This window comes from Coturnix japonica, chromosome 3 (genome assembly GCF_054131305.1).
Source record: "Coturnix japonica strain WE chromosome 3, WE-NBRP24, whole genome shotgun sequence".
Taxonomy (NCBI): Eukaryota; Metazoa; Chordata; class Aves; order Galliformes; family Phasianidae; genus Coturnix; species Coturnix japonica.
Window position 1 is genome coordinate 10,927,766 of NC_140665.1, and position 26,001 is coordinate 10,953,766.

The window sequence follows — 26,001 nt, forward strand, 5'->3', positions numbered from 1 at the left end:
GCTTTGCCTCGTGACAATTTAACAAAAGAGGTGGCAAGTGAAAACAGTGGTAGAAGAGAATTCTGACAGTCAAGTAATGCGATGAATTTGCCATCTGTTGTTTATGAGTGCTATATGTTGATTTAATTCTTGGTAGTTACCACAGTAATACTTTGGCTTACAGTGCTACAATTTAAAGAACAAAAATCAAAAGGGAAATAGTTGGTCTGAGTCTATGTTGTTACCTGTGAACATGCTGACTTGAGCCATTTTACAGGTGCCCCATGTGAACACAGGACTATGTTTGAGGAACACAGACTAGGGGAGAAGCATGGTAAGATCATTAAAGATTAACAGAGACTTTCCCTTGAATGTGGATTTAGTTTAAAATGCCTTTGCTCCTTTCATACTCTTTCTTCCTTCTGTTAAAATTGGCAATATTTCCACTGCTGCTTGGTTGCATGGCACTCTTATATTGTATTCCTGAAAAAATAATCCAGGGCACTGTAGAAAACAGTGTAGCTGTTAAGCTTTGTGCCCCTCCACAGCAGGTTTCCTTATCTAAAGCATCTCGGGTGTTCTCTGAACATCATGATAAACACAGCGCTCCTACTGGCTTACTCCTGTAGGGTGCCTCAAAGTGTGAGCCCCGTGTGTATACACAGCTTTCCTGTTACACACCTAATTGAGGGCAGCTCCTTCCAGCGTCTTACAAACATTCTTGCTGCTCCAAAGCTGCATAGAAAGTGGTATGTAAATTGTACTTCTGTTCTCACTGTTATTCTGATCTTGTCCAAAGTAGCTCTGCTTGAAGCTCAAGTCTTCCAAAGCTATTTAAATAACCCTTTTCCTCTGATAAGAACAGTTGAGAAAATGAAGGAAGTGGTTAGTAATGCCCTATTTCTGCTCAAGAAGAGAAATAAAAACACAATAGTACTTTACATTAAAGAAAAAAAAAAGAAGTTTTGTTGCTCACAAGCTTTGTTCTTCATCATCTTCCTGATGTGGTCACAAGGGCTGCAGCTCATTGTTTGAGACATTACTGTTCTCCAGGTGCTCAGCAACTGTACTGCCCTTGGCATCACAGAATGAGTCAGACCGAATAGGCCGGACAGGATTTTATTTAGACTCATATCCTGATATTGTGAAAAGGCATGGAACTAGGGTTTATTTATTTTTCATTTCCATTGTGGGGCTGGCAAGTGCAACTTGGGACGTGCAGGTATTTTGCCAAGCAATGGTATCTGATCTTCCCACATAAGGATTTATTCCAAGTTAAAATGTTTGGGTTTTGTCTTCATTGCTACAATCAGAAGGTTCTGATGAACCTGAGATGTTTAGGTGCTGCCTTTTTTCACTTTCTCACAGAAAAGTATTCATACCCACGGGTTGTCGATGTCTTGAATTCAAATCTGCTCCAGAATTGCTCATAATTTCCCTATCAAACTGCTGTCCATTATTTGATATGTGCTGTAAAGTTGTCTAGTGATATGGTTGATGCCCTGTTCCTGAAGACTTTACAAGGTGAGCCTGGATCAGACCCCGGGCAACCTGACCTAGCTGTGGTGTCTCTGCTTTATTGCAGGGGAAGGGAAGGGAATTGGACTAGATGGCCCTCAGAGCTCCCTTCCAACCATAAGGATTCTATGACTCTAACATCATGCACCACACAAAATGCGCAAGGCTGGGCGAGCAGGGCAGGAGCAGCACATTAAGCAGCGATGAGAGCTCCCACCTCCACTGCAAGCTGCTTCCGGGTGAAACCGGTTTTCAACCTGTATTTAAGGCTGTGCATTTCACTCCGCACTCACGCAGGGCTGTGGAAAACTGCCTACGCCGCTTGAAGCAACGTGCAGCCCGGCGGCTGTGAGGAGGAGTGCCGGGGCGGGCCGAGGGGGGCGGCGCTGGAGCCGATAGGAGCACGGGGCGGGAGCGGGCGGAGCACAACGCTGCGACGGGTTCGGGGCCTCGCTCGGCTCCCAGCGGGCGCGGGTCGGCCGGGCCCGGCAGGTATGGGGCGGTAGGGTGACGGGCCGGGGGTTCGCCTGCTGCCGCTGCTCGGTCAGCTGTGGTGGGCATTGCGGGACAGCTTGGTGTGGGGCTTCCTTCCGACTTCTCCGCGTGCCCTCTGTGGGAGTAGCCGGGCGCCGCCATGCGCGGGCTGGCAGTGCATTGCATTGCGGAGGGCCCGGCGACCCGGGCTGAGGTTTTCTTCTTGTTCGCACCGATATAAGCAGTTCGTTATTTGTAGTGGTTGTCTAAAATGGCACCTAGCTGGTGAGCAGGCCTGCTGCCCGACCCCCAGCGCAGGTGCGTGCCATCACTTAAAGTCCTTCAGCGCTTGCAGGTGTTCGCTGATGCTTTGCACTAAGGTTGGAAATTGTACAATCCATGCAAAAAAGTGGATCCTGGGTTATACAACTTCCTGTTTATTTATTTATTTTTAACCGTGGATGTCCTGTGTAAGATGTGGGTGTTAGGAAACCTGTGCTTGTTCTCAGCCTTGGCAGCAGCACTGTGGGTACAGATGATGGCTATCAAACTTACTTAATTCTTTCTTTCCCAGTCATGTTTCTTTTTCGTTTTCAGGTTGCATTTGGATCACAGCAACGTATGGCTGGCAGATAGTAAGTATGGTGCTCTCTGCTGCGCTAAGCTACACTAAGAAGTATTTAATAATGCTGTGAAAAGGAAAACTAGCATTTTTCTTTTCATTGAGCTTCTCTAATCATTTCTTTCTGGACTTCTGACCTGTCTGACTTGTCCATGCTTTGATTTCTGGAAGCTATTTCATTCCTCTTCCCATCTGAGTCAGTATATCTTGGCTGTTATTAGTATCTCAATGCTGTGCTTCCTAGAAGATGGTATTTTTCTACTTCTTCCACTTATTAGAAATTGTTGTCAAGCTTTTGCTTTCCTTCTGCATTTCCAGGTGTGTGTATGCCACACTAACTGTTGTGGTGCTCATGTACTTGAGCTTGCAATCTCTGGAGGTAGTTGTGGGTACAGAACTTGTTTCCTTGATCTTTCATGGTTCAGTTCTGTGTCATAAAATGGTAATATACTTCAAGATCATAATGAAAATCTCACAGTATAAAGATGTAGACCAGGAGGTGTTGGCACTAGTGTGAGCATATGAAGTCATTCTTAGTGCTGTTGTGTTGGCGTGTTCATCGTGGTGTTTGGGTCTTAGTGCCATCTGACCAGCAGCCCCAATTGCACCCCAGCCTGTTTTACTCAGTTTGTTTCATTCATGTGGGATGGATTGTGTTTTTCCCTATGGCCTTTCCATGTAAAAGCTGACTTGGCCACTTGCAAAACCGCCAGTTCTGTTTGGTCTGTTTGTCTGTATGCAGTACACAGCACTGCTTGTACTACCTTTCAGATATCTCTGCTGATCTGTAGTTCCAGCTGATTTTGCAATCAAACCTTATGCATCTCACCTGTTAGGAGCTGCTCAGTCAGGTGTGGCTACTTTTGGTAGTGTTGCTTTTGTTTTTTCACTGTTGTACTGGCAGTGCTGTGTGGAAACTTTGTAATTCCTTCCTTTTATTTTCTGGCTTAATGGTTTCGGTTGTCTTCTATATGCATGTGTATTAATTATATGCTCTGTGAGAGTGTTGTATGTGCTTCCCATGGAAAAATGATGTGGATTTGTACAGCTTTGCTATGACCACAGCCTCTGAACAAATATTACAGGACAGCAAGTGTATTTCACTGTTCCTTACAAACAAGATGAAATTACCATCTTGTGTTTTAGAAGACTTCCTAGTCCGTTGTACAAGGAAGTAATTGCTGTCAATGTTTATGACAATAATGAAGTCATTCAAAATATAAACTCTGCGTTGCTAGATGAAAACACCAACTGAAATAATTAGTGATAATTTTGGCCCTGTTGAATTGACTGCTGAAGCCAATGCAATTTAATAATGTAGCTGGAAGAAATAGTCCTTTCATTCTCAGTGACCTCCCTCTGGATCTTTCTTTTGTGCCAACACATGCATTTATCTGTACAGCTGTAGAACACTGAGGAAATAATCATTTTTCTCCAACTAGCTTAATTGTCATCTGGATCTCTTTTCCAAGGTGAGGAAACTTGGAGGTGAACTGTGCGTGATGTGGAAGAAGGGAAAGAGGTTTTATTTCCTTCAAGATTGGCAGCTGCAATCCATTGCTAAAATGTTTTCTGTGTTAGAGTGTGGATTGTGTGAGGAATTTATTTGGGAAAATGCTGGAATAAATCCATTCACTTGTTGTGTGTAGAAGAGACAAAACAAAACCAGTCTTTAAAATCAAAATAACAAAACGCACTTTTTTCCTTCTCATTCACTTGTGTGTGGATGAAGTGTAATAAAGTCAGGCACGCTTTGAATCTCCATTAAGCCTTTCTTTCGGTCAAAGTGCTTAAACAAGTTCTGGAGCCTAAGAGGTCTGGCATGGCGTTCTCCAAAATGAAAACACAGGCTTATTTCGTAGAAGTGCTGCCATTGCTTTACTTAGCCATGAAGTTTCAACATGCAGAATTTCAGGTTTTTCAGCTAGGAGATGCAATTTCTGTTTCATTTAATAATAATTTTTTTTTTTTTTTCCTTCATTTATTACTGGGTTTTCCCAAGTAGGTGTGTTATTATTGGTAGCCAGCTCTTCTCTTCTCTTAGCAGGAAGGCAGTAAGCAGAATGCAGCATGGCCTGGTTGGAACACGTCGCTAGAGCTTTGGGTGGCTGTTTCATTTTTCTTCTCTCTCCTAGGTTGCTGTAAGGCTTGAAAACTTGGCTGGAAACAACAGCTGGGTGGGTGCTCCAACACGGCGGTAAGTGTGCTATTTTAATACACAGAGAGGAGAAGCTGAGAAAGGAGATGATAGAATCGTGCATCCAGGAGTGAATCACTCAGTGATTAATCTTGCTGCATAAAGCTGCATACAGTTCAAGTCATGAGAATTAGAAGGGGGAAAGCAGTAGCTGGGAGCATGTTCTTGCTGATAGTGTGGATAAAGATATGTGCCAAGTGTGAGGTAAAGTATCTGCTGCTTCACCTTTTCGTGAAGATATAAAGCATATAAATTTGTTATTTCTTGTAGTTCCTAATTACAGTGTAATTTTCACACTGCCTGAGTGGGAAACAGTGGTGAAATTTTATGCTCTCCGTTAATTACGTGTGAGTTTGGTGGTGAAATCAAATCTAGTAGCTGGGTATCCTTGACACCATGCTCCACTCCTAAGAATTAATGCATTTTATTAGTTTGCTAGAAGGTGATATTTTTATGTTGCATTTTAGTGCAAATAGAACTAATCCAAAGAACTTCTATCAGTGCTGGTCTTTTTTCCCTCCATCTAAAGGAGCTTTCTGGAAGATGACCATAGAGGGTATCCCAGAACCTTCCTTTGAAGGAGATTCTTTCCCTGCAAGAGATCGATTTCTGTTTCCAAGCTCTGAAACCTCTGTTACTTTTTCTGTTGCTGCAGCACCAATGCCTTCAGACTGCGGTACGTATGTTAACAGGATACGAGTTTGTGGTGAGCAGGGATTAAATTTGAGTGATAAATATTAAGAAAAACTACTGGTTCCTTACACTCTCATTTCAGAAAAAGAAAATACTGCTTAGTAAATACTGTAAATGGATTCTGTTATTTTAAAGGGAGATGAAAAATGAAAACTCATGCTTCTCTTATTTTTCTTATTGCATATACTTTTAATTCTTTTAACTTTTACTGTTTCTTCTCTATGTGTGGTTGGATGTTTGTAGGTCTAGGTGTAGAATTGGATATTGTATTGAGGTGCAAAATTGCATTAATTAAATTCAGCCCTAGTTGTGTGTGCATCACACTTTCCACACTGGGCTTTCAGTACTTAAACTGAATGTTTCTGTTGGAAGGGTAGGATGTTTGTAGGGGTGAGGGCTGTGGAATGGCTGTTTACAGGAGACCATAGCACCTTCTGGTGACTGGCTTTTGGAAAAAATGTCATTGTCTTCATGTGTTTTTAATAATTAAAACAAGAAATATGATAGATTGAAACGTCCTTTTGGCTAAGGATCTTCATAGGTAGCTACAATTGTAATGTTTTCAAAATGGCATTTGTGTACCTTTAAAAAGTAAAGCTTTAAGGCATCTAGATGCTGTTATCATCATACTGTAGAACTTTTAAAAGATTTTTCTGCATGATGATGTTGGTTTCCTCTTGCAAGCACTGCAGCTGATTGGCTGTTAAGCGCTTATGATGGTTGCTGTTGATATATTCTTACTCTTTTTTGCATTGCAGGCTGTTAGATTTGATTACGGGTATGGTTTGGTTTGGGTTAGTAGCTGGGAAACTTGTCAGAATAAGCGTTTTGTATGTCACATAAGATGATTAATCTCGTTGGCTGGTCATGTTTCCTTCGTAGCTTTCAGCATGAGATAACAGGTCTACACAGGGGCTAAATATTAAACAAGAAATCAGATCTGTGTCAATGCATAGGACATTAGTTAAGAAGCACGCTTTCTGTAGTGTGGGGAATTTTATTTCATGAGAAGCCATAAAAAGTCATGGTAAATTGGTGACAGTGTCTTCCTTATTCATTCTTGCTGAATCAAGGAAGTGCTGTTAGGGGAGCACTAGGTACTCAGGAAGCGAGCTACATATGTGCTCTTATTTGTTAATCCAATCTAGAACTGTGGTGTGCTTTCTTTGAAGAAAAGTTAGGATGGTTCATCCAGAAGGTAGCTTACAATGTGTTGTATACCCAGTCCTATTTCTGGTCAGTGATACTGTATGTTAATTACCCTTTGTTAATTATCCATTCTGAGAGTGTTTTGTCTGTAGTTGGTGCAAGCTGATGTATGTTAACTTGAAACCTTTTTGGAAGGCAACTCTATGACAACTGCAGCAGGGATGAAAGTTCAGTGTTTTCCATTATTCTATCATTTGCCTATGATAGTAGGTTCTGCTTCCCTTCCTTCTCCCAGTAGCTACTGCTGTCCACATTCTGAGTTGGAAGAAATTCCATCAGTTTAAAACAGTACAGTTTGTGTATATGCATAGATATACACGTGTAAGTAATGCAAAATACCATACTTGAATAATAAGATGTTTCTCATAGCTGAATTTTTGGGTTGCCTGAAGCAATGCGAGGCTTAAAATCTTAAAGGGCTTTTTTTGTTTTTCCTCTCACTTTGATTTGATAGCTTATTTTATTTGTTAACCTGTAGTTGCTATGTGGTGGGATGGATATGTTCATGACAGGAAAAAAATGGAGGCCACTAATGCCTTCCTAATTTGTGTGTGTATGTTTTGCTATGTTTTATGTGAATTGAGATGGAAGGAGAAGGAAAGATTCTTCCATATGCTGTAAAACATTGTGTGTATATTTCATCACTTTACCATCGAGAGCCTGGCCTGTGCTTTAGGTGCAGCTTGATATCAGCAGCATTGCCTAGCTTGAAACAAGGCTGAGCCTTTATTGGCATAACCACTGCCCATCTCTGCTAAACTTATCATCAACCTTGTAGTACCATTGTACTTGGTCCCAGTTCAAAACTTTTTTTGGCTGATAAGCAAGACTTGAGTATAAATAGACCACATTAAAGAACCTTATCTGAATTAATCAGACATTCTAATTTTCTAGTGGTTATTATTGAAGTAACATCTCTTGTGTTCTTTGCCTCTGAGACTGAAAACTATACATATTCTTGGAGAATATTAGAACTTGTACCTAAACCCTTTTTTATATTTGCTTTTTTTTAAAGCAGAGTTTTCCTTCTTTGATCCCAATGATGCTGCGTGCCAGGAGATACTGTTCAACCCCAAAACGTCTGTTTCTGAATTGTTTGCTATCTTAAGGCAGTGGGTTCCACAAGTCCAGCAGAACATTGATATTATTGGCAACGAGGTGAGGTATAAATGAAAGTCAAGCATTAAACATACACTTTAGTGACATGCATTTATAACAGCTCATTCAAAAGCAGGACTGTTCCTAAATGCCTTGTCATAGTTACTGGCTAGTGCATTGTGTGGCTGTTTTCAGTTGGAAAGAAGGAAAGGATTGGTTGATAATTTAGCATGTTTGGATAGATGGTAGAAAATGAATGTTTCTTCTCAAAATGGTTATTACTTAGAGGCCTTCAACCTTGGTGCTTCTTTTTCTTATTTAAGAGTAATCAAAAAATTGATACGTGAAGTTTCACTGAAGCCTGACCTTAAGGGCAATGTTTCCGAGGCCAAAATGAGGTAGAATCCAAAATATTTTTGAGACTTGCAATAGGCTGCTTTCATAGGACCTGCTGTTTGTATTCTATCCTACATTCATATTTTTCTTCTGGATTATAGGCTTTAATGTGGGTAGGTGGGAAGGCATGGAAAAATTCTTCCTACCTTAATATAACAAGTTTTCTAGGGGAGAAAAAGTATTGAGAAGCCAAGTAATAGGAGGGAGAAACTTCTTAGATGCTGTAGTTTTCCTGTTGTTCAGTAAAATTGTTAACTTTCCAGCACGTGTCATATATATCATTAGTAATAGCATAAGAAAATGTTACGAATGTTCAATAATGAAAGTTATCAATGTTCAAATAATGCTATCTTTTGTATTTCTGCACATTGCTCAGTTCTGCACTTACAGTGTAGTCTAGGAAGCTTCTTAGCAGCAAATAAAAAGAACCCATATCTGAATTAACTTGCTAAGTAATGTTTTCCTCTCATCCCTCAGATCATTAAAAGAGGTTGCAATGTGAATGATAGAGATGGACTGACTGATATGACTCTTCTGCATTACACTTGCAAATCAGGGGCTCATGGTATTGGTGAGTAAAGAAATGTCATTATAGATGTACCAGCCTAATGAATCCAGAATGGTTTCTACCACTTAATATTGCAGAATGTTTTTCTGCTGTAAACTGTAGTGCTTAGTTTTGGCTTCTGATGGCTGTCAGAAAGGAAGATAAAGAACTGCAGTGGGGTTATGGTTGTGACAGTGGTATAGGTATTTCAAACAGCAGTGCTAGTCAAAAATCTTTTTAATATAGCAAACGAGGTTTCAGGCTGAGGTACAAACTGTGAGCTAAGCTATGTTTTGTTTCACACATAAGTATGCACATATTTTTGAGGGCCTGGAAGCAAATCTAATGCATGTTTCAAAACAATTGCCTTGCAGGTGATGTTGAAACCGCGGTAAAATTTGCAATGCAGCTTATTGATCTGGGTGCTGATAGCAGCTTACGCAGCCGCTGGACAAATATGAATGCCTTGCATTATGCTGCTTACTTTGATGTTCCAGAACTTATTAGTGTTATTTTGAAAAATGCAAAGCCAAAAGGTAGGTGTTATTACTGCTGTTTCATGTAGTTGTTTGTATTTTGTTCACTTGTGCTTTGTATGAAGTGATAGAGAAGTATCTAAGAAACAAAAGCAAACAGGTTGATTCTAAAAACTTCACAAGCCAGCAGTGTGCTCTTGCAGCTTGGAAAGCAAATGGTATCGTGGGCTCCATCAGAATAAGGGGTGGCCAGCAGAGACAGGGAGGTGATTGTGTGTCTCTCTCTACTCTGACCTTGTGGCCCCATGTGGAGTACTGCATCCAGATCTGGGGCCCCCAATACAAGAAAGACATGGAGCTGTTTTGGAGAGGGTTCAGAGGAGGGCCATGAAGGACTGGAGCATCTCCCCTATGAAGACAGGCTGAGGGAGCTGGGCTCGTTCAGCCTGGAGAAGAGAAGGCTGCGGGGTGACCTCATTGCTGCCTTCCAGTACCTAAAGGGAGCTTATAAACAGGAGGGGAGTCAACACTTTGAAAGGGTAGATAATAGCAAGACAAGGGTAAATGGTTTCAAGTTGAGGGAGGGAAGATTTAGTTTGGATGTCAGGGAGAAGCTCTTTACTATGCGAGCGGTGAGGTGCTGGAACAGGCTGCCCAGAGAGGCTGTGAATGCCCCATCTGTGGAGGTGTTGTCATGGGGTTATGTAGATCAATCTGTGTACGTGACAGAGGGGCAGTAGTCCCGTGGGCCCCCTGACCCTGAAAGTGGGAAGGGAAAAAGGTTGGGAGATGGACTCAAGGAAACAAATATTGCAGCAGAAATGATCTAAGGAGGAAAACTATATTTTATGTAATACAATCTAATTGAAATTGAGGATAATAAAATACAGTGAGAGAGAGAGAATTTTCTGAAGACCAAAAAGCCTACTTTGAAATTGAAGGCGTGTGGCTTGAAAGCACACCCACACCTGCTGCCAGGCAGTGAGAGAGAGAGCGAGCATCACTTCTATGATGCATTTCCCTCTCTTACCATGAGGTCCTCTGGGATGTGTAGATGATCTTCTCCGTACTCCACAGGATGTTACGATGTGGAATACCAATAGCAAAAATTACAAAACCATGACAGGTGTTCAAGGCCAGGTTGGATGGGGCCCTGGGCAGCCTGATCTAATATTAAATGTGGATGTTGGCAGTCCTGCTTGTGGCAGGGGGGTTGGACCTTCATGAGCCTTGAGATCCCTCCCAACCTGAGCCACTCTATGATTCTAAGTTGTTAGAGAAATAAGAGAATGGACACAGAAAATGGAAGGTGTGGCTGTTGTAGCAGGTCCCTGGGGTTTTTAAAGTGCCTTACTCACTGGGAAATGTGTTTGAAGCATTGGGAGAATGGTAAAGGACAAGGTGGAGGTCTTATGACAAGCTGTGACAAAATGGTGATTGAAGCAGCTTTGACTTGCTCATTTTTCCCAGTATCTCAACTATGTAGAAGTTTAAGGAACAGCTAGACTTCAGTGTTTAGCATAAATAAATACGTACTTATTAAGAAGATAAAATGCCTCTTTGGTGGCCTTATCAAACACGGAAGCTTCACCATTTGGATGCTACTACACAGCTTCTACCAAACTTTAAACTTGTGGTAATTTAATATTTGACAGATAAAAGGCAGCTTTACATACATAGCTGTCGTTATGACTGCAAAAAGGAATGCAGTCTTTTTTCATGCATGTGCAAATTAAATTTGGAGCATTTGTAAGACTGTTAAACTTTAATACCTTTCATCTCTTTAAAGTCGGTCAATATTTACTAGGATGTATCATATTTACATACAGATAATTTAAATATGTATAAGTATGCCGATATTTACATCTTGTGTGCCCTGAAAATACTAATTTAGTATGAATATATTAGGATGTTGATAAAATTAGGGTGGATTTTGTTTGTTAGTTTATGGAAAGGGTTAGTGGTTTTTGGGGACAGACTGCAGCTGTAGAAAACTAAGTTTCCCACAGCCCTTAGGAGGAAGGTTTTGGGTCCTTCTTCAGTATTTCAGATTGGATCGTTGTTGCGGATATTCTTGTCTTGGTTTGTGGATGAAATCAGCTGGCATTTTAAATAAGTGGTTATATGCATAACTGACTTAAATTGATGTCTCTCCTGTATAGTTCAGGAGAAGTGCCCAAGACTAACTTACGGCACATCAAAAGCTATACAGGGAACAATTAATGCCAATGTGTATTGTGAACTTCATCTGCTACAGTGCTGTGTTTTCTGAGCTGAGTCTTCTGAGTGCAGTTCTTTGGAAACAGGAATTACAAAAATCATTAGCTCACACTTAATTCTTGGCCAGTGTAAATTTGTTTGTGTAAAGTAGGGGTAGTTTTCCATTGTCCTCTTACCTGCTCACAAAGGAATGCACCTGGTTGAAGATGCATCTTGTTTAAATATTTCAAATCAAGTAAAATATAGAAGTGTTAGAGAAATGTGAATGTACGTGCAAACCTGATGTTTACTTGCTAATCTTGTTGCTGTAGGTCGAGTATCTCAGATACCAACAGTTTTGCACTTAAGTCTTCAGACTTGCAAAATGAATGAAAGTAATGACTTGTCTTCCAAATTAACTCATGGTCTGAATCAAAATTTGCAGATAAAGTTGATGCTCTGTAGAATTGCTTCTCATATACATTCAGTATGTAGCTTATTTTGTTTTTCTGTAGATGTTAATATAAATTATAAAACTGTGCCCTCTCAGGAAATCTATAGGTTGGAAAGTGCAAGTAATGTACTTACATACCTCATGTGGCATTTAATTGCAGATGTGGATGCTACATGCAGTGATTTCGATTTTGGAACAGCTTTGCATATTGCTGCCTTTAACCTATGTACAGGAGCTGTCAAATGTTTGCTTGAACACGGAGCAAATCCTGCCTTTAGGGTAAGGTCTTAGGTTTACATTATACCTCAGTAATTATTTGATTATCTGGGGAAATATAGCTGGAAAAATGGAACCAGGTTTGGTTAAACATCTATTATGTGAGGAGAGAGCACCACTTATTTATAACTTGTAGTGGATGATTTTTGTATGCTTTGTCATATTTGTGTGTTGAAGTTTGGTTTTTCATGTCCATGGGTAGTTCAGTAATTAAGTAGAGTTCCATTTTTGATGCTTTCACTCCCATTTGTGTCTTGCATCAGTTGTGATGGCAGAGGTGGATCTTAGAAATACAGAGGTGAAGTGCACAGCTTCTGGAAACTCACTGTATTACTTAGTAGTTTACTTGGTCATAGCACGAATAACTAATAACAAACAGCTGTTCTGCTTACTAACCTTACAGTAGGCCTGATGAAGTGTAAAACTACTACATGAAGGCCACCAATTCTGTGTGTATTGTGTAGCTGGTATTTCAGTTCTCCATTTTCAAATTCATTTTTATGGGACATTGTAAATGTCCTAATGCTACTCAAAAGTCATTGCATGATATAACATCTGATGGCATGAAGTCTTTTAAGACATCATTGTTCAGCAAGTTCTATGTGATATGCAGACTAGGTATCTTTGAAAATGCTTTTTCATATGCAGGTGCTTTTTCTTTATTCCTCATGTGTCCACAGTACTGATAATGTTCTTATGAATTTATTATGCTATTAAATGCTGTGCTATATTATGCTTTTATAGAATGATAAAGGGCAGATCCCAGTGGATGTGGTTCCCGATCCAGTAGATATGCCACTGGAAATGGCAGATGCAGCAGCTAGTGCGAAAGAAATCAAGCAGATATTGCTGGATGCGATGCCTCTGTCATGCGACATCTCAAAAGCCATGATTACAAACTACGATCATATCACAGGCAAGGCCATGCTTTTATCACTTGGCCTGAAGCTGGGAGATCGTGTTGTTATTGCAGGACAGAAGGTATGATGAGTAACTTGGTAAGTGTGCGGATGACACTGAGCTGTGTGGTGTGCTGATGGGATGTCCTCTAGGGAACTGGGATGTCTTGAGGGCTTGGCCCAAATAAGCCTCATTAAGTCCAACAAAGCCAAGTGCATGGTCCTGCACCTAGGTCAGCATGGCCAATGGGTGGATTGGGGGCAGCCTTGTGGGGAAGGGGTTGCCCTTGTGACCTAAGCCTTTCTGTGACTCTGTACTATTCTCATAACTCATGGACAGTCGATTTATTTATTCCTTTGGAGACATATTTCAGATTTGAGTGTCTGAAACCCCTTCTGAAAGGTATGAACTCTGGATGGCAGTAAGGATCTGGTTACAGAAAGTAATGAGTTGAATGTAACTGGAAGGCTGTTTTGACATGAAATGTCTGCATTTATGAACAGTTTTTGAAATCCCCTGTAGTACATCAGCCCAGTTCATTATTTATTAACGTTTCTGGAGTCACGTCACAATGATAGTAATATTTATTGATTAGCATTCATTTGTGAATTTACCCTATTAGATTCCAGAAGGCAGTAAAAAAACGCCATCAGTTCTGCTTATGCTAGGGTAGGTAACCAATTCAACTGGTGCAGTGCAGCTGAAATCTTTGAAGCAGTGCTTCTCTGAAGGGATTGGTATGTTGTTCTGTGGAAGCAGTAGAACAACGTAGCTGATACTAATGTAGCTCACATTTGATACTGATCTAGCTCACATTTGAATAGCTTTTAAGAAGCTTGTTAGATGCCATTTAAAAATGAATTTGAAAAATTGAACTTTGAAGTTCATGTTCATACTTGTTATTCTGATATTGACAGCTCTGAAATGATTGAAGATATCAGTATTCTTTTTCAAAGATTTGAAATATTTTTTCTGGTAAATGTTGAAGGTATTTGTGAGCAAAATGTTGTGTTTGTGTATGTGTGTATATATGAAATATGGAAAAATAAATAAAGGAACTATAAATCTAGTATTTCAATGGACTCTTCAATTCAGCAAGCTATCCAGCCAGGTTTCTAGTACTGTTCTTGTGAAAGGCACTGAAAGTAGAGCTAGGTAGGCATGTACCTTACTGGATTTGAGTTGTATTGTGCAATAGTGCTTGCTGTTGAATTCCTATCTGTTAATTGATCTGTCAATAACAACTGCTAATGCTCAGTGGACACACAGGACTGATATGTACTGGAAAATGCAGTGGCTGGCATTGAAAGATAGGAATGTCAGTCATGGAGGGGGATCATTGTGTTTGTATTTCTGTATCTGTTCTGATAAAAGCTTGGTAATTACCAGCTCTCTCCTTCATAAGCTATTGTTGTGAGCCATGCATTTTTAACACTATGTTTCTATGTTGTTGCTTAATGCTTTAGGTTGGTACATTAAGATTTTGTGGCACAACGGAATTTGCAAGTGGGCAGTGGGCTGGCATAGAGCTGGATGAAGCAGAGGGAAAGAACAATGGGAGTGTTGGAAAAGTCCAGTACTTCAAGTGTGCACCGAAACGTGGTATAACCTTTACTTTCATTTCTGAAATTCTCTTAAAGCATGAATTTAAAGAAAAAAAAAAAAAATCACAGAATCACAGAATCGTAGGGGTTGGAAGGGACCTCTAGAGATCATCGAGTCCAACCCCCCTGTCAAAGCAGGTTTCCTACACCACGTCGCACAGGTAGACGTCCAGTCGGGTCTTGAATATCTTCAGAGAAGGAGACTCCACCACCTCCTGGGCAGCCTGTTCCAGTGCTCTGTCACCCTCACTGTAAAGAAGTTCCACATTCGTGTGGAACTTCCTATGCTGAAGTTTCATCCCATTACCCTTAGTCCTGTCCCCACACAGTACTGAAAAGAGACCAGCCTCACCACTATGGCCCCCACACCTCAAGTATTTATAAACCTGGATCAAATCCCCTCTCAGTCTTCTTTTCTCAAGGCTAAACAGACTATTGGAAGGTGCAAACCTTTTGGGGGAATAAATAGATCTGGGTGTGGTTTCATTGCTCTATTTGAGCTAATCCTTGCACTCTATAAGTGCTTCAGCAGCATAACAAGCCATGATTGTGGCTAAAAGAATACTTAAATTAATGGCTCTAAGAGACAGCAAAAAAGTATAATGTTAATGTTGTCCATGGTTCTTTTTGGCTCATACAACCCTCTTTCCCAGGTATCTTTGCACCTCTCTCTAAAATAAGCAAGGCTTATGATCACAAGAAAAGCTCTGTACGAAGTTCTTCCACACGATCTTCACCTTCGATCAAATCCAAGAAAATAGATGTGACGCACATAACTTCTAAAGTGAATTCTGGTGAGTATTTTCTCTTACGTTGAGATTGGATAGAGAGATCAAGAATGAGCACCAGTACTGTAAATCTTATTATGGATGTAGCTGTTGGGAATTAATTCGTTGGGAAGAAAAGGTGATAATGGACTTCGTGTTCCTCTTACTTGATGTCCTCTGGCCTGGTACTGGTGAGACACTGAGTGTAGCTGTTCAGTGATTACAATGATCTGATGTGCTCAGAAGTTACCGTCTTTAATATAAACTCTATAGGGACTCACCAGTACATTTATTCTCAAGTGTTCAAAGTGATATCTTAGTGGCAGTGATGTCAATGACATGTCTAAACACAATGTGATTTCATTTCCTGAAGTCTTCTTGGGTAATTTGGAACACCTTGCTGAAACCAGTGAAAATCTGGAAATAAATCTAAATACAACTTCGTTTGTATAAATTGAATACATATATTTTCTGGCAAAATGATCATGGAGCTATTTAACTGATTATGCTTTATTTGCTGATTAAATTTTCTGAGTAAATCCAGAGGCAGATGAGAAGAGAATGGATATCCTTGTGTTAATTACATTACATTAGGATGTCTTTTGCCTTTTGAATCCTTACTAAGGTGATCCTTACTAAGGGCAGCTCAGCTTCAAGTATAGAAGAATACTCTCACATTGCCGTGTTCAAGTGGCCTTAAGCTTCCCCTCTTTACTAGCAACATATAGGCTCTAAAACAATGTGCGGGCTGGTAAGAGCAGTGTTTTAGGAGCATTATAGATGATTCATGTAACCCAACATTAGAGGAAAGTAAGCCCTAATTATGTGTATTTACAGTCAGCAAAGATTTAAGCTGTTTCTAAACTGATGTCCTGCATGACAGGTTGCCCAGAGTGGTTGATAATGCTCCTGTCCTGGAGCCCTCAAAGCCAAACTGGGTTGGGTGGTAAGCAAGCTGGTTTAGTGGGAGGTGTCCCTGTCTATAGCAGGGAGTTGGAACTAGATGATCTTAGAGATCTCTTCCAACCCAAACCATTCTATGATTCAATGATAACACACTTCTATCAATATTGTGGTTGCGGTACTGCTCAGGAGCATGTCTGTGTTGACTTTGTCAAGTGTTCTTCAGTGACTGATTCAGTTTGTTGTGAATAGTTCAGAACTTGTTAGACTATGACGGAGAGCAGAGTGGCCTTTGTCACAGACACAGTGCTCAAAACAGGTTAGTCATGAGCTGTTTCTTTTGTCACAAAGGTGCATGGCTGTCTTTATAAAACATTTGACAACTCCTTTAGGTGAAAATCAGAGTGAGTTATGCATCATTTGCCCAGTGGTGCTTACATCCACAAGCAGTAATCTTCAAGCTGTCACTTTTAGGATGTTCATGTATTGAAAGGTCCACTAGAATGAACATGCCTGACTGATTCACTGGCTGCAGTGGGAGGATGAAGCTGCATAACGCATAACCTTGGCTGTGCTCATGTGCATCACCAGATTAGATTTCTTCTTTCCTTTAAACTCCATGCCTGCTTATCACTAGTTTGTAAAGATCCAAGAAAAAAATAATATGCTTTTGTAGAGGCAGTTATAAGCTGAAAAGTAAAATAATGCTGTATAGAGGTTGAAGCTGAATGAAGCTGACGTGCAGTTAAATAAAAAAGATGTTCCCTTTTTTGTAATAGGGAAGGGGGTACATCTGGTATCAGCTTTTTCTCCTTCATGTAAGGTAGGGAATGGGCAGAAATGCACAACAGCTGTAGCTGTAGCAGGTTGCAGTTCCCGTTTGTGTGTACCACACCATTGCTGCTGTATGAGTTAGGCTCTTTTAGGCCATAAAAATGGCATTGGCATATTTGCTTCACTATTTGTAGACTGAAGACTTGGTCTCAAACTTTCTATAGTCTTCAGTGTAGAAACTGTGAAATGAATACCAGTGAATAATACACGTGAAGTATGTGTAAAGTCTTTATGTTTATTCAATAGATGTAATAAATGTAACTCCTGCAGTGTAAACGTGAATATCTCACAGGTGATTCTGTCATCTGATGAGATAGTTTGCACTGTTTTTAAATGTGTTAAGGTGTCTGACATCCATGAGAGCAATTCTGCAGCCTTGCTTTACCTACTTAGCAAGAGTCTGAGGAACTTTATGGCTTGAACCATTTTTTCTGTGCATATGCTAATCTGCAGGTGTTTTGGATTGAGTTTGTACATGACTCCACTCAAAGCTGCTGTTTGCTGTTAGCACACATGTATTTAATTGTATATTTATATATGCATATATATTTATTCCAGGCATAAATAAGTCAAGAAAACTCAGTGGTTCTGAAAACAAGTTCACAACTGTTAACAGGGGAAAAACTGTACCTGCAAAAGGAGGTAACTAAATTAATGTTGTGTTTTTTTCTTCTGTTTTTAACCCTAGTCTCCTACTAAATGATCTTACAGAGTATCTGCAGGTGTACCTCCTTGTGTTTCTGAGGGAGACCTCTTGCCCTGTGCTACTCACATTCCATGGTAATCTTCATTAAAATACTCAAAATGCCAATTTTTAGGTATGAGAGTGAATTCAGAGAAGACAGTACAATAACTGGAGATGTATAAAATGTGACTTAAGATAAAACCACTATAATTTGTGATTGGGTGAATAAAAAAACCCAAAAGACTGTAGGAATAAAACAAGAGACTTTCAAATGTAAAAAAAAAATATAAGATATTTGAGATTAAGAAATCTTGAGCTAGAAGTCTGGTAATTTAGGCATTATATTATGAGGAAAAACATCCTCCAGCAGTAGTAATTATATGGTGAAATAAGTTGTTGAGGAAGCAATGAGATCTCCCTAACAGGTGGATTTTTCAAGCAAAGGTTCTTGTTGCGTTCATGTGAAAACACTGAGTGGTTTGACCTCCATCTAATCTAAGTACAGACTTGTAGCATGAGATTGCAAATGCACGCATTTTTTTATACTGTTCTGTCATCATTCATTTAATAATATGCATTTCCATTTCTTTAGTGCAGCATAGCTGCAGGCTGTACCTCAGGAGTCTTCAGACTTCTGTCCTCTGCCCCTGGGTACCAAAGCTTTTGCTTTGACTCATCCCCCTGTGTTTGTCTTACTGCAGTTATTAAAGTTTTTGCCAAATAGAAGAGTTAAATCTTATTGAATACAGTAACCCCATGTTTATCTTGAGGTGCACTGCAAAAAATGATTGTTGTTGGCCACTCAATTTTCTGGGGTGTTTGATATGCAGGATTATCTTAATTATGACATTAATAAATTAAAGTACAGATGAGACTGGCTGTACTGTGCCTCACTTTGTGCAGAAGGTGGTAGGAGCAGGAGAGAACAAAGGGAGAGTCTTGAAAGGGAGGGATGAAAGCTGAATGTAAGTCTTACCAGACAGCTTAGATGTCAAGGTTTTGCAGAAGGATATAAAAAATGATTTATGATCCATTCTTATTTTATAGAGCGTGCTTAATATTAATATAGTATGGAACGGGATAGAGTAGGCTTTAATCCAGATAATAATTCATTCATGTGGTATCACCTTCCTTATGCTTCTCATTGAGTCTTTAATAGGCTGGATGCTGGAAGAAGGGTGATATGATCACTTATTATTAAGGCTTTCATACTATAAGAAATCTGTTTGAGGCTGTCTGCAAGAACTTCCATAAAGTAAGAAAGAAGAGCCTTTTGGAGACCTCTTCCACCACTAAACTAGCACCTTTCTGCCAAGGGAGCATCAGATGTACCTGTGTCATTTCTCGTAGGTGGCTGTATAACTACTGCTAAAAAAACCCTCTTTTTTTGACCCTTTGCTTTCTATTCTGCCCACTCGATGGACAACAAACAACTTTGTTCTTTCAAAACCTTTCCCTTCTGCTTACTCTGTTCTTTTCCAAACATATTTCTGAGGGACTGTTTCTATTTATTTGTCTGTTCAAGGTTTTCCTGAATACAGCAGCTCTTCCTCTTCTACTACGTCCTTAGAAGGCAAACAGAATTACGCTAAGAAGTGGAACTCGACTGGCAGCAATAAAAAGCCACTGACTAGAGTGTCTTCTGCTTCCTCTAGAATTAGTGCCGGTATGATGTTTCTTTGTAAAATAGGAAGGAATGTTACTGTCGTAGTGAATGCTTATGTAGAACTTACATGTGTGGTTTCAGAATTGAAGTAGTTCGTCTGTACATGTTAAGCTTTACAAATTCTTGCAAGAACTTCTTAAAGATGTAAAGCTAACAGTGCCAAATCTTGTTCTTCTGTTAACAGGCTTGTACAGTTCTTCTCCAGCTCCAAGGAAAACCCCTCATGATGAGAGAGGAATTCAGGTTGGAGACAGAGTACTGGTAGTAGGACAGAGGACGGGCACTGTTAGGTTTTGTGGGACAACAAAATTTGCACCGGGTAATTGCAGTGCTCTTTGTGTATGTTGTAGAATTGTTTGGAATAGGTTGTATGTGAGAACGGGGACATTGAGAACTCCATCTTCAGTACCTCCAAAATACTTTAAATGTCGAGGTCTGTCTGTATTGTGTTTCACTGAATATAAGTAAGATAGTTATTATATATATGTGTAAAAGTAATAATTGTAATTTTATTATTGCAAGATTAATGCAAAAGCAGTACGTATGGATGTAAGTACCTATGTCTGTCGGACTGTTACTAATCAGTAATATTTATTTTGGCATTTGGTAGCATTAGTACTTTCCCTCTCATTCTTTTTGCTGCAATGCAGATCTTTATATCTGGAAACAAGAATGGGAGAGTATCTGACAAATTGAGACTTTCTAATTCATGAGTTGTCATTCCTGTGCTCTGTGAGCTGATAATTAGAATTAGCATTTTATCCCAAGCCTTAGTACCAAGTGACTTGAATTAAATTTTTGAGTCTTTTGGGGATGGATAGCATAAGGCCTGCTAATGGAGTATGAAATTTAGTGCATTTACATAATTAGCTCACATTTATCACTTGTTACGAATGATCAGGCTTATGAACGTCCTAATGCCTGCTCAGTGTTCTGCTGGCCATTTCTGAATCACGCCCTTCTCTCCGTGCAATTTGTATTAATTAGAACTTGATAAATGGAGAGAATGAAGAAATTGTTATCAGAACTGGAATTTTAGTGCTGATGATCTCAGATGAAAGCACGTGATCAGATGTCTGGGGAGGGAAACTTGAATATCCACTGCTGTTCTTTCACGTCTCTGTTTTGTCCAAGTAGCCACTGTTACATTCAGTAACATTCCATTCAACTTTAGTTTACACACCAAATGTTTTACTTTCTCTATATTAAGTAAAATATCATTTTTTTTTTTCCTGAAAGCATATGAAAATGCTGAGAAACTTATTCTGATGCAGCTTTTTGCATAGTTATTTTGTATTACATAGTTTTAGATCTATACCTTTTAGATCTATACTCTATATCGTTTTTATATAGCTAGACAATTTCTGTTTCCTTAATGCAAATAAATACCAGGGGTCTAGACAAAGGACAGCCAGTAGTGTTTTGCTAAGAGGTTTCTTTGGTTTGTTTTAAATCTGGTAGGATTCTGGTGTGGAATTGAACTGGACAAGCCTCATGGTAAGAATGATGGCTCTGTGGGTGGTGTCCAGTACTTCAGCTGCCTTCCTCGCTATGGAATATTTGCACCTCCTTCTCGAGTTCAGAGGTAAGCACTGAAGCAGGTGTCCTGTTTTTGTTTGTCAAGTGCTTTCTTTGTGCATTTCCCATGGAAAACAGTTTTGAAGCAGATATGGAAGAAATAATCTTTATTTTCTTCTGCTAGTGGAAGCCTGTAACCTCCATTTAAAAAAACCTCCTGGGTTTTAGATCAGCTTCCTGAAAGCAAAATATAAACAATGCTCTCCCATTTCTCTCGCTGCCACTTCCAAGTATTTTCATTTCATGGCCTCTATCTCCAGGACAGTCAGTATTCATTCAGCCTTACCTTTCTGACCTAGTCCTGATGCTCTGAGCAAAGTTCAGTTCTGAAATGAAGTTGCTATTTTCATTCCAGCTAACTGTATGGAAGTCCCAAGAATTTGGGATAACGTTGCCTCTAAATGATAAATGCTCTGAATAAAGTAACTTGTGTATAACTATGAACCATGTGCATCTCTTACACACCAGCCTTCTTACAACAAAGTGTTAGTGTCTTTTGGGTAGGGTTGGGGGAGGAAAACAATTAGAACTTAACCAGTGTTTGACAAGAAGTACTCCAGCAGTACTATTTTATTTTTTTCCCACTAAAAATTGAGCTGAAACTGTGTCTTTGTGTTATTGCTTTTCAGATTGACAGGTTCAATGGATTCTCTTGCAGAGACTTCGAGTAAGATAAATCACACTTTTCCAGGTAGGTGTGTAAGATGCTGTTTACCATGTGGCTTATGTAGCCTGCTGTAGGCTACCATTCTTTAAATGGGACCTGCAGCACTAAGGTCACAGCTCTGAAAGCACATGAGGTTTTCAAGGATGTCAGCAAACTGGCTGACTGTTCCCATCCTAAAAAGGAAACCTGCAGTTCCTGTCTGCAGAATGAACTGTTTGGAGTACAATGTTGATAGTAACTTTATCCTCGTGAAAATTAATTCCATCAGAATTAAGACCCTTGTCACTCCTATTTCATACTTCTTTAAACATACTTAACCATAAGTTTAACTTGGTCCTTCATCTAAACTGAGCCTAATGAGGTTGTCAGTGGAAGGAGTGGTATACATGACAGTAAGAAAGGTTATTTTGTGAAAAGCCTGCTTTCATTTACTCCTCTTCAATTTGTTTTATTTAATTTCTTTTGTCTCAGGACATGTAAAACATGTTATGGACACTTATGTTCATGAAAAGTCTCATCAGTTTCCAAACAGGGAGAATGTGTAGCAAAGATAGTGGGAGCAGTATAAAAGAAGACACAGAGATAATGGGCTCAAAGCCAAAAATCTTTGTAAATCCCACATAGCTCATTAACCTCCTCCTTTAGGTTTTAGACGCAGTTTAAGCACAACTTCTGCATCTTCACAAAGAGAGATAAGCAGAAGAAACTCCTTTGTTAGGTGAGTATTTGGGTTTTAAGATGTCTGGGTGAGGCAGACAAGATCTTTATGTTTATGAAGTGCTAGAGGTTATTATATATACTCACTCTTTTTCCTCCAGAATTAAGCAGTAGCCTACTGTTTTTTCTGTGGGCATCCTAAGATACAGTCCTTGGGTTCAAGATGGCATCAAAATGGTTTTCCAATTGCCCATCACTGTGTATTTTGCAAATTCTTGTATTTTCATTCAGCTGTTTGAATGCAGCAGGCCTTGGTAAAGGACTGCACTTTGTCCTGCTTACTGTACCACCTACCACAGACATCTCAAATCCTGGCATTGAGTGAGAGAGCAGATGGATTCTCCAAGTATTTCAAACTGCCCTCTGTTGTAACACACTGAAGTTGTTACATGTTTTGCTAGCAATATGAGTTCAAACCCAGTTTTGTCATGCACTGCACTAAGTTAAAAATATGTCCTGGATGTTTCATGGAAAGACACCGATGCTTTTTTTTCCCACCCCCCTTTTAAAACTAGGTCCAAGAGTTCTGCGTCACGGCACAGCTGGAGCCATCCCAGCACAGCTACCATGGAGGGACTGGTGAAGCTGCACGAAGGCTCGCAGGTTCTTCTGACCAGCTCCAATGAAATGGGCACCATCAGGTACATTGGTCCGACGGACTTTGCACCAGGGATGTGGCTTGGCCTTGAGCTACGAAGTGCCAAGGGAAAGAATGATGGCTCTGTGGGGGAGAAGCGTTACTTCACCTGCAAGCAGAACCATGGGGTCCTGGTTCGACCTAGCAGAGTAACCTACAGGGGGATCAATGGGGCAAAACTTGTAGATGATATCTGCTGAGACAAAAGATGCTCGGATGATAGGAAACATTTAGAGCATACAGGATCCCCATACAGAATGCCAACTTATTTTTAAATTATTAAACCTGCATTTATATTTTACGTATAGATAGATATATCTGATTATATATATTTGTATATACATACATATATATATATACACACACATACACAGATACACTAAGTATATAGAGAGATATATATATAAACAAACAAAACTTTGGTGACCTTAAGATGTCAAACCACTGCACTGTTTCTCTTAATGAAACAGCTCTTACCTGGGAAGGTAATTCCAAGAGCTTCTTGGCTCTGAGATGCTGTGTTATGCTCCAGCTGGAGTATACCCAACATTCTCTAGAGTTGCTTTGTGATTCATGTGGTATTTAAACGATTTTTCCTCTGTAGTAATGAACTGATAATGCTTTGTGCATTGCCTGCTTTTGAACAGAGGGGGTGGTTAATGAGTGACATTAGTCTGTTCACCAGACAGTATGTCAATTTCAATACCAGCTGCTAGCAATAAAAAAGCAAAAAATAAAAAGACCTTTTTTTTTTTCCCAAGCAGTTTTGAGGTATTTCTGCATTTTATTGCATTTTGTCATTGGATCCCTCTTCTTCTTTTTCCCCTGCCATTATCTCCTCGTGAATCCAAAAGGGCTGATAAATAAGTGCAGGTATTTGCAGCGATCCTAGCAAACAGCTAATAAGTAAAAAGCCTTTAAAAAGCACAACCGTAGTGTATGTCAGGCAGTAAATGTACTGTATATAGAAGAAGCACTCTTTAAAATAATGCACTTTACACTCTCCTGGAGAACTCTCCCTCGTTTATAAAGGTATTGCTTTGTTTGTTGTGCTGCAGGCTATGGGTATCATAGTTTTTAAATGCACATAAACTGTCCAGTAGTCTGTACAGACACAGCATGGCCATTCCTGCCAGCAGTATGGGTTATGGGCTGGGTTTTCAAGCAAGCTATTAACACTTCAGTTACTTCTGTTTCCTTTTGCTTTCTTTGGTACAGTTTCCAGTGTAGATTTCTTGTAAGACTCGTAGGATAAATTAAGGATAATTTTAGGTACAGGACTGTAGCAGAAGTTGATGTGACATCACTTGCATATCAGCCTTTTTAAAAACAGCTCGTACTTGTCCATGTTTTAAACATGTAATGTGTTCTAATTGCTCAGCATTATCTCACTGTTATCAGGGTGGTTCTGTGTTTCAGATGATGGTTTTATTTTTAAATGATCTGCTTGCTTTTACCTACTTGAAAGAAGAGACACTTTAAATGAAGTTAGGATCCTATTTTTAGACAGAATTCTGCTGCTATTAATGTTATTTTAAATACTACTGTAGCTATTTTTCCTTGGCTGTATTTAAAATACTGCGTATTGTATTTTAGCTTATGGAGCATTTTAAATTGAATATAAGTTGTAAATTTTGATTGTAAAAAAGGAATTAGTTCTCTATATTTGAAGATATACAAAACTCAGTGCTGTACTGAACATGACTTTGTCCAATATCTGTTTGTTGGTGTATTAGTAAAATGAAAGCCTGGTGAATGGTATGGTGGAGAGAAGCTTCCTGGGATTGTTATAGCACATATATTCTCTTACCTCTGTTCCTATGTACAAATTACACAGGCAGATATGGTGTGAAGCAGCAGCTATGGAATACCACCTGGACGGTCTGATGTCTCCTAGCTCTGCCACAGGAGCCATCAGCACTGCACTGAGGGTGGTGTGGTCGCTACAGAACCCAGCACGCAGGGAGCCAGTTACAGCCATTTTATTGGTCTTCATGCCTTTTGGTTCACTACACTTGTTTACAATACAAAGACACTATTCAATACAAAATACTCAATGACCATATATTAATATTTTTTCTTCATAGTATCCCTGAAGTGCACAGGCCCTTCCTTTATAAATTGCATAAGCTGCTGTATGTGAGACAGACATTCCTCTAATGAAGCTCTGTTACTAAAAGAAGCCAGATGCAGACAATTCAGACATTTTCTCATGACAGGTTTAACTCTGGGACAGACACTTTGTGATGTCTTTGCAGCTGTGAGAGGCAGTTCTATGCAATACCTACATCAAGGTTCTTGTCACCAAGCAGACATGCTCAGTACGAGGAGCAAACAAGCACAGTTCAATCTTTCATGTCCTAGCACAGACCTCACGCCTGGAGGGGAGGCCCTAAGACACCTCTGTGTACCCTCTCCCACCACCATTCCATCCTCCACCCCTCTGGAAGCAGAACCACCCCAATGCATTGCTTTGTTTCCAGGCACAATGAAGAAACAAAGGTCAGTAGCAAAAAGATGGAAGTACAATGTGAAAGGCAGATAAACAGGCAGCCCAAACCTACTTGACCTTCAGCAGTTTACATATCAGCACAGGATCAGAAAGACTACCTACTGCCTATAGGACACTGATAACATCCACAGGGAAATAAGTACTTTGCAGAGCCTGAGAGTGGTGGCACAGGGTTTTCCCGTTCATGCTGTACGTCCTGTAGATCATGCTGCTTCCTGCTTTTCCACTGCAGAGTAGGAAAAACACATAAAACAGGAATATAGATATTGCCAGTGAAGAGGAGAAACAGTCTGAAAGCAACCTGTACCACACTTTAAAAATCTGTGTTATCTACGTCAAAAAAAATTATACCAACATTTGAAGGAAGGGAAAAAAGAGGAAAAAGTGAGTGTT

General features: G+C 39.8%; 2 protein-coding genes across 7 annotated transcripts in view; one reads left to right on the forward strand and one right to left on the reverse strand.

Moving 5' to 3' along the window:
- The first annotated feature begins 1,872 nt into the window (after positions 1-1,872).
- Positions 1,873-24,857, forward strand: CLIP4 (CAP-Gly domain containing linker protein family member 4). 4 transcript variants are annotated; one of them, XM_015856924.3, is made up of 18 exons: positions 1,873-1,989; positions 2,569-2,606; positions 4,729-4,790; positions 5,320-5,466; positions 7,708-7,850; positions 8,664-8,757; positions 9,108-9,269; positions 12,023-12,141; positions 12,883-13,119; positions 14,505-14,640; positions 15,296-15,436; positions 17,705-17,788; positions 19,357-19,497; positions 19,682-19,816; positions 20,959-21,082; positions 21,705-21,766; positions 22,388-22,460; positions 22,975-24,857. In XM_015856924.3, exons 4-18 carry the CDS (start codon positions 5,334-5,336, stop codon positions 23,294-23,296), a joined length of 2,106 nt encoding a protein of 701 aa, XP_015712410.2. In that variant the 5' UTR covers positions 1,873-1,989; positions 2,569-2,606; positions 4,729-4,790; positions 5,320-5,333; the 3' UTR covers positions 23,297-24,857. The 4 variants fall into 4 exon arrangements, with proteins under 4 accessions (XP_015712410.2, XP_015712412.2, XP_085398793.1 ...); XM_015856926.3 differs by having other exon boundaries at positions 7,711-7,850; XM_085542667.1 differs by lacking the exon at positions 1,873-1,989 and adding an exon at positions 2,270-2,289.
- A 205-nt stretch (positions 24,858-25,062) lies between these two features.
- Positions 25,063-26,001, reverse strand: part of ALK (ALK receptor tyrosine kinase) — a 257,968-nt gene continuing 257,029 nt past the window's right edge. For all 3 annotated transcript variants that reach the window (XM_015856919.3, XM_015856918.3, XM_015856920.3), the window contains one exon: positions 25,063-25,834. The gene's annotated coding sequence lies outside the window, so the exon portion shown is untranslated. The remainder of the gene's footprint in view (positions 25,835-26,001) is intronic.

Excerpts from the sequence above, each read along its gene's own strand:
- CLIP4 (XM_015856924.3), top strand. The coding sequence starts at position 5,334 with ATGACCATAGAGGGTATCCCAGAACCTTCCTTTGAAGGAGATTCTTTC. Across the intron at positions 5,467-7,707 it reads ACCAATGCCTTCAGACTGCG|CAGAGTTTTCCTTCTTTGAT; the intron begins GTACGTATGTTA and ends TTTTTTTTAAAG. Across the intron at positions 21,083-21,704 it reads CCTCCTTCTCGAGTTCAGAG|ATTGACAGGTTCAATGGATT; the intron begins GTAAGCACTGAA and ends ATTGCTTTTCAG.